Source organism: Erithacus rubecula, assembly GCF_903797595.1.
Source record: "Erithacus rubecula genome assembly, chromosome: 5".
Taxonomy (NCBI): Eukaryota; Metazoa; Chordata; class Aves; order Passeriformes; family Muscicapidae; genus Erithacus; species Erithacus rubecula.
The window spans coordinates 59,219,708-59,228,409 of NC_136687.1; the positions used below are offsets into that span (position 1 = coordinate 59,219,708).

General features: G+C 35.8%; 1 protein-coding gene across 2 annotated transcripts in view; it reads left to right on the top strand.

The window, feature by feature from the left end:
* Window positions 1-6,171, top strand: part of MGAT4D (MGAT4 family member D) — a 30,136-nt gene extending 23,965 nt beyond the window's left edge. For both annotated transcript variants that reach the window (XM_079306296.1, XM_079306295.1), the window contains exons 10-15: window positions 1,011-1,118; window positions 2,021-2,214; window positions 3,884-3,962; window positions 4,067-4,145; window positions 4,483-4,595; window positions 5,169-6,171. In XM_079306296.1, the coding sequence (XP_079162422.1) occupies window positions 1,011-1,118; window positions 2,021-2,214; window positions 3,884-3,962; window positions 4,067-4,145; window positions 4,483-4,595; window positions 5,169-5,195 (600 nt within the window). In that variant the 3' untranslated portion in view covers window positions 5,196-6,171. The remainder of the gene's footprint in view (window positions 1-1,010; window positions 1,119-2,020; window positions 2,215-3,883; window positions 3,963-4,066; window positions 4,146-4,482; window positions 4,596-5,168) is intronic.
* Window positions 6,172-8,702: the final 2,531 nt, after the last annotated feature.

Consider the following 8,702-nt stretch of genomic DNA (forward strand, 5'->3'; position numbering starts at 1 on the left):
CTTTCCAGCTATGTTTTGAATTTTTAATTAGCACTCCTGTGGAAACCATAAATCCATCATGAGTTTTGATGGTTTTAAGCCAGCTTTAACAAGTCTTAATCACTTCTGGCTTTAGAAAGCATTGATATAGTTAATGTAACATTTTTCTTTTATAGAACTGAAAGCACTTGATGGAAGAGGTAAGCACATTATCCTCTCAAATTTTAAGGTATGAGACCTGGGATACAGAAAAGTTAAGTGATCTTCCAAACTCACATAATAGTTCTGTGGCAGCACCAAGAGTACAACCCAGTCAGTCTCATTTTAGGTCTTTGCCTTTTCCTTGCCATTATGCTTCATTAACATATTAATTACTTTGGCATGTTTGTGTAATTGCATCAACCTACGATGCTCAATATATGCAGAGAGAAAAATTACATTTAAAGAAGTAGCTTGCTATCATTCAAAGATCGAGAAACTCCAAAATTAGTACCAATTACAGTTATTTAATTCCTTGATATATGCTGTGTTCCAGGTGTAGTAAACTGGGAAATTTATCCATAACTTATAGTACATTAAAAGCCTCCCAAACACAACAGAAAGAGGCAAAATTACAAAGATTGAAACATAACCAGAATCTATTTTAAGAAGGTCAATTTTGGTCAAAATAGTTTAATTAGAATGATATGGCAAGGCTATAAATTGAAATAAAGTTTACCAGAAACAGCTAAGAAATAACCTGTTTCAGATTTGAGCCTATTTTTATCACCCTGAGATGTGATTCCTCACATACTGCATTGCTGGTGGTTGAGCCTTCATATCTAAATAACAGTGTAAGTAGAACTCTGAGTTTTTATCTAGAAACAGTGTATGTGACATAAAGGTGACTGTTAATTTAAGGATTGCTCATTTAAGTATAGATAAAAAATCATGACCCATACCCCTTACCCACATAATAAAATTGCCTTGTGGAACATAGTTTGTCTCTCCTTGGTTAAATAATACTCCTCTCTCTTTTGATTTCTTTCCAGACACACTGTGAAACAGAAAAGTCAAAGTTACGTATCCGTGCTAAGCCATCTCTCTTCCAGCATATGGGAATTTATTCATCATTAGTTGGGAAGATACAGAATTTGAAAGTAAGAATAAGGAATCAATGCCATATTTTTACATTATATGCTTGTGTTCTGGCTTATTTCTCAAGTGAGTTTCAAGGGCCACATCTTTGGCATTAGATGGCATTTCCACACGCAATTATGTCGTTTTACAGATTCAGTAGAGAATTTTGATCTGGTATCTAAGCTGCAGGTGGAGTACTGCTCCTGCACAACCACCTTTGAACTTCTTATCTGAACAGCAGCATTTTGTGGCACGTAGGAACCCTCTTCACAACACAAGGTTTCAGATGCTCTGAGGGTTTGTTTTGGCTGAGCAGTTCACATTCCCAATATGAGGGATAATTAAGAAGGTGTATTGGTGGGACAAAGGTGTGCCTAACTTGATGGCCACAGATTTTTAGGGAGAGTTTGGAGGGCAAACCACATATCTAATAAGGACATGAGCAGAGATGAACTAGACTTCAGGGATCTCCTGACGGTGCCATCTAGTCTAATAACAAGATTTCTCAGTTGGATCAGACTAGAGATTCATGTAGAGATGCTCTTTAGCAGAGCCCAGCAATCACATGTTCTGGCAGAAGACAACTATGAAATAGCCTCCTATTGATATCCCCCCACTCTCCACAAACCATCTTTCTCAGTGCAATATAAACCAAATTAGTGAAATATAACAGCTTCCTGTGAAGACTTTTATTTTTAAATCATGGCAGCTAAGAAACAATCAGTGCAGTTCTGTCTTCAAATTGTAACACTGAGTCCCATTGATCACACTGAAATTAATAATCTCTATCTATTAAAAATAGATTTATATTTTTTTACACTGAGGTGATTATTTTCTGCAATAGCTTCCTGTAGTAATTACAGATATCAATACACCTTTTTTGCATTGTATGAGTGAAATAAATTTTTTTTTATATCAACAGGATAAAGATTTTGGAAAAAATGTTTTACATAAAGCACATAATAATCCACCTGCAAAAGTGGATACAAGCCTAAAAATATACCAGCAATATACCTTGGAAAAAGTTTATAAAGGACAAGATTTTTTTGGGGCTTCAGCTCCAGTGGCAGGTGACTACATCAGGTTCACATTTTTAAATCCACTAGAAGTTGAAAAGTAAGTATTACATGATATGGAACCTGGAAGCCTACATATCTTCAGTTTGGAAATGCTTGAGTCTGTTTGTAATTATCAGTGCTCAACTGTTTGCATAAACCTTGTTACTGACAAAAAATCCATGATTTGCTGTTTATCTACTTTTCTTCTTGAACTCCTCCTGAAATACATTTCTTCATTGGTAACTAGAGAGCTGCTTAATTTTTTTCCTTTTATTATTGTTCCTTCAGGTAAGTATTCTATACTCTTATGATAATTCTCAAAGGAATTTGTTTTTAACTGATGAATTTCATCAAGGGTGTCAGTGAAAGCTATATTTGTGTAGTTGCCAACAGAAAGGCTGTTTGTGTGATGTCAAGTCTGTCTCCATCTAGTCAGCTGCAGTGAATGATTGGTGTTACAATAAACACTGGTGTTCTGTATTAACTCATCAATGCTTTATGAAAGGTGGGTAGGCTGTAGTTTTGCATGTTCCTGTTAGTGGGAATCTGCACTGCATGGAACTAACTTATATTGTCTAGTGACTGATGCCTTGAGAGGCTACCAAGAACAAAGGCTACTCAGAGTTAAAGGAATAAAGTAGATATTTATTAAAAGGCCTTTAAAGGTCACATTTTGGGCAGTACAAGAGCCTGGCTGTGGCTGCACCCAAGATGAACTCTGAGTCAAGTTTTCACACTTTTATATGCTTTGGTCCATTTACATATTGGGATTAATTGTCCAATTCCAGCTTCAGGTTAAGTCCCATCCTCCCAGATTGCTCTCCTCAATTCACTGTTGTTTGCTCTTTTTGGGCCTGAAGCTGCAATGGTGTTCTTGGGCTGGAAAAGGATTGTTTTGTCTAACTAAACTGTGAATAGAACTTGCTAACACTTCACATGAAGTTCAGAGTTATGTAGTAATGCAGTACAGAATCTGGAAATTCTGAAAGCTAGTAGTTAAGGCATCAGTCCCAGCTCCATTACATTGCTAATCTATGAAAATGTATGGTCAATCCTAAAATATTTGGTGGTTTTAAGCCTTGAATATTTGATACCAGAGGAGAGAGTTTGATTTAAATTCTCTTAGTTCTTTTTGGATCTAAAACCCTAAGAACTCTTAATGCCAGAAATTTAAAACCAAACAGGGATTTTTATGCTTAGATGTTTTTGCTTGGATTTTTGTCTGGTGAATGCTCTTGCTTGTTGGCTATAAAGGAAATTATTTAGAAGCACCTGAGTTCCCCAGTATTGATAAAAAAGGGGAATTCTCCTGGTATGTAGTATATGGCCTAGTAGAAACAGAGATTTTTGCTGTCACTCACCTTCCAGAAGCCCATTCCATTTTAGCCTTACAAATATAGGAACAGATCAGAGGGCAGATCTTCCTTTAGACATTTAAATATGGGAAGTTAATTTATTTGAAACTTAAGCACTAAAAAATGGGAACACTTGCATTTGTGGTCTCAGAGAAAGATGGTTTAAATATTTGTTCTATTTAAAATAAATACTATATTATGATTTTGGTTTAAAGTTTCAAGGCCTATTTCTGTTCTCTTTAGCCCAAAAATACATAAAGAAAAGGTATCCTTCAACTTTCCTGAAACTTTCCTTCAAAGCTGGAAAGAATTGCTTCCTTAGAACTTTTCTAAAGTATAAAATACCTGGAAATAATACACCTTTATCATCAGGTACTTGTTCAGAAGTGGCAACGTGGAGCACCCTGGTGATAAACTGTTTAACACTACTGTGGAAGTGCTACCAGCTGATGTAAGTCTCTCATTTAGAACCATATTTAATTTTCACAATGATATTCAGCATAAAATGTCATACCCTAGAAAATACTTCTTGAAATGATGTTTTGTTTTTTACAGGAAACACTAAGAAAAGAACTGGTTCCTAATGAAAGTAAATTTAACTACCAAGCAACCAAAGATGGATATTTAAAAATAGGTAAATTGTTCATTGTCACTTCAAACCCAGAAATTTTGTTCCTACATATTAAATGTTTCTGCTCTTAAGGATTTCATTAACTCTGTGATAAATTCAAGATTCCAAGGTGAACTAGTAAGGAAAAGAAACCCTTTGCATATTGTAATTTATGACTAATTGATCTCTCCTTGTCCTTATTTCAACCCATGAGTCTTTTCCAAATAATTTTTTCCCTAATGTGTTTCTAGATTTAATTTCTAGTTTGTCATTTAGAGCTTTTTCACAAAATTGCTTGGAAGTGTATTTCATTCTAATAAGTGTTCATATGGGTCTTGTGGGTTGTGTTTTTTTCATTAAGGGGCTTTTGAAAATGGCATTGCAGAAGGCAGCATCAATCAGACAATAGGAAGAATAAAGGCAATTCGTTTATCAGTCAGTTCTGATTCTCCAGTCTGGGCAATACTGAGTGAGGTAAGCATGTCAATAAAAGCTTTTTTACTATTTATTATTATTATTAAATGAACTTTGGTTCTTCCAATCATATAGTATTGTTAATCATTTATCTGAATGAATTTTGAATAGGATTTGTGTGGAAAAACACAAGTGAAGAATTATATTAATTATTTTCAGGAGAGAAGTTAAATGTACTTCATTGCAAGTGCTGGAAATGCTCAAATGGGATGATTCTCCAGTTTTGCAGTATCTGTAGTTGCTGGGAATTGGGTTTTGACAAACAAAGCTCTTTTCAGTCACCATCTTATGTCACTGCCCACCCAGGGACACCAAATGTCAGAGAGACATCTTAGATATTTAATTACATTATGTCAGCATTTTCAGATGAACCTCTGATTTTTTTCATTCTTCCCAGTTTTTCCCAAATGTTTAAATGACAGTAAGTCCATAAATAGAATATACTCAGCAGAAGTCATGGAAGAGAAACACTACAGCCTTAAACCCTAGCCATAGCTGGAAGAAGGGAAAAACTAATGTCATAGGCAAAGCTCCTGCAGATTTTAGAAGATAACAAATTTTGTTTTTTTTCAGGTACTTATCAAGACATCTGAAAACTGAAAAAAATACATTTTTGATGTTTCACATTTTATGTATTGCTTGAAAACAAGGCTGGCTACAACAGGAAAAAAAAAGGACTGGGTCAAAAGATCAATTCCATACCCATTTAATTATTAATACTCTGTATTAGGAAAGAGTTGAGAAATCTTAGGTCTTTATATCACAAAGTACATGAAAAGGATGTTAGTTATTTCGATAAAATGTTCTTGAGTAACATGTCATATATAAAAACCTCACTTTAGTTTGGCACCATTAAAGAGATATTATTGTAGACAACTGATAAGGCATTACAGCCTGCCTCAGGGATTAAAGCAATAAAGGTATAAAAGTTCCACCAGAAATAAAAATACTGACATTACTGAAAAATGTTAAAGACACAGCATTCAGCTGCACTAGAAACATTGGTCAGTTTTGTAGGGAAATTAGAATTAAAGGAAAAGTTGTCAATATTTATTACAAGTATCTAAAATAGTTCACAGGAACAACTTAATGTTATTGAAATTGATCTCAAACTTTTTATATAAAGTGTTTCAGCCTTAATGTAGCATAAGTTATGTTAAATATTTTTTAAATGAGAAGTGCCTACAAATTACCATTTGAATAACTTGAAACTTAAATAGGTTTTTTTTGGATGGGTTTTTTTTTTTTTTTTGGAAGATTCTAAAACTTCCCAGTGAATTGTGCATTGAAATATGGGAAAAAAGGGTATTATGTGTAACTATATTTTTGTAGAAAGAAAATCTATTTTAATAAAATTTTGGATCCTAGAATTAAATAATCCCTGTGTACTGATATTTAATCCTTGTCACAAGTTCAAATTCAACATAAATTTGAAAATTAAAAGCAAAGCACAGTAGTCTCATTTAAAAGTTTTTGGGAAAGGACAATCTACCTTGGACATCTACCTAATGGGCAGAATTCTGGTATCACTTCCTCTGCATGTGAAGCATGACTGCACTCTCACTCCCCTGCACAGGCACTGCATCCTGACAGCAGGACATAAACTGCAATATGTGGATTTGTATTGAATGGGTTACATTAATGTAGAGTTGTATTCCTAATGCCACAGTGTTTTTCATTTAGAATGTGATGGAATTAATTTTTTTACTTTAAATCAGTTCAGAAGAGTGTTTTTTTTTCAAAGACAACCTCTAGTAATATTTGGTAATATTGCTTATAGGTCTACTGTTGATTTATTTTACTTTGTTTATTTAGACTTTTATGTACTGGATTGTTTATACAGTGTGGCACTGTATGTATGTGCATGTAGATATATGCACATACATATACTGGACCAAATATTGAGCCTTCATTAGGTTAGGAGTTGAATTAAGAATTAGTGCAGTAATCCAGCATGCTTAGAGGAATACTGAGAGAACCTTTGTCCCTCAGCACTCATAGTGAAAACATAAAACCTAATTTTGTCATTGCTTTCACTGCTGGGAGTAGTGTCTGCATTTAGGGTGCCTTACATTCACTTGTTACAGGGCAGTGTCACTAAAGATTAAAATCCAGAGCAATTATTTAAATCAGTAAACACATAAAATATACTAAAATAATAGATTTTGCTACCAAAACATCTTTTTTTCACAGTGAAATGAGATTTCTATCCAGTTGTCTTTCAAGCTCATCAGAAGCTCAACAGAATACTTGAAAGTGTATTTGGAAATGACCGGACTCAAAACATATATTTTTAAATGAAATTTTTCATTCTGTGCTGGCCTTCCTTGTTTCAGATTTTACATATTTTACATAACCATTGCAATCACAGAATGTCCCTCCCATTGCTCTGGTGTAAACAAAGTTTCAGTTGATGCTGTAAATAATTAATGCTTCACAAGAACCATTAATTTTTCCCCATGCTTTCACAAAAGCAGAGGTTTTTTGCACAGTCTGCAGAAAGCACAGCTCCACTATAAAACCAAAGGAACCTCCTCGAAGGAATTCTGGATTTTCACTGAAGAAGCAATAGCAGACAAGCAAGTATTCCAGCCTCACAAAGGGAGTTCAGTGGAAGAATTCAGCAATAAACACTTGTGTATTATTGGCAACAGCCAGCAGTGGTGAGTGAATTAGCTGGGTTTGCTCACAAGGAGTGGTTAGAGAACACCTGCAGCTCCCTTTCCACCCTGCAAGACGATCTCCCCTGTGGTTTTCCATGTGTAATCCACTGAACCGGCACACACGGCGGCTCCCAGGCCAGATCAAAGGCTGGGCAGAAGGTCAGCCTGGGGAATAAGGAACTTCCTCCAACTGGTTTTGAATCCAGGCAATGGTGATTGCAACTTAGAAAACCAAAGGTGGTAAACTGTAGGTGAAAAAAAAGAAAACACGCTCGGCTAAGAGTTTCAGATTACAAACCAGATCACCAGGTTGATTGACTGGGAAATTTTACTGCAGTAATTTCATGCGGTTTAAAATGTAAGTCTCAAAAATAAGATCTACCTCAGGCTCATTGTACATGTGTTTAATTGTGTTTAATGTCTGTATGGTAAGAAACCACAATTTTCAAGCTAGTTCCGTTACCAAAATCCTCTGAAAGCATCAGGAAAAATGATTTTTTTTTAATTTTAGGAAGCAATTTAATTTTCTTGGCCAAGAGGTGTGTGCAGATCAGAGTTTCAGCCTCCATGCTGGCACGGATGCAAAACTTGTTCACTTATTTATGCATTTTTTAGCAAAGAAAGGAATTAATGTTCATTGGTCCCAAGCTACATAATTCTCTTCAGTAATTAGTATTCTGTCCTCTGTTGGTTATTGATTTTGTGCTCTTCATGCTAATTTGGTCCACATTCCTTTAATCCTTTTATGCTGTTTTTCTCAGATGGGGTGTCTCCAGCTTTGCAGGCATTAATCCCCTCTCTATCTTCTGGTTGCTTCAATATTCTTGAAGAGCCACAAACTCAAGATCCCAGATGTCCAATCTTTAGTTCCCTTTGGCTCTGTTTGCTAAAATTGATAATAAATAAATAAACTTAAAGTTTTAATTATTTAAGGATGACACTAACAGTAAGAATCTGTGAACAAAACTAGTTCTGGCTCTAAGCAGACATTACTTACAATTAATTAAAATTAGTTAAGAAACATACGACTTTCAACAGTTCAATATTAAGATTTTATTCAAACAATTTTGTTTTTCACTGGAGCACAGTTACTCATTTCTCTGATGTGCCACCATTCTCGTCTTAAATTTTTTAGGGCCTTTTGAAAGGGGCACGCCAACATTTGTGTTCAGTGCAAAAGGCAGGCGTTAACTCGGCTTTAGTAATTTATTTAAAGCGTTTTGATTTCGCGGCAGGGTAAGCGTCAGAATGAGTGTCCAGTTGGAGCGAAGGGTTTCGTTAGCTGGAGGTTCCAGTTTGGGAAGTTCCGCCTGCAGACGAGCGGGGCAGGGAGCTGGGCCGCGTCCCGCCGGCCATACCAGCAAAGCCCCCGATGGCGCCAATGCCGAGGGGCGCCCGGCGATTGGCTGAGGCGCCCGCGCAGGGCGGGCCGGCCGCCGCGGGC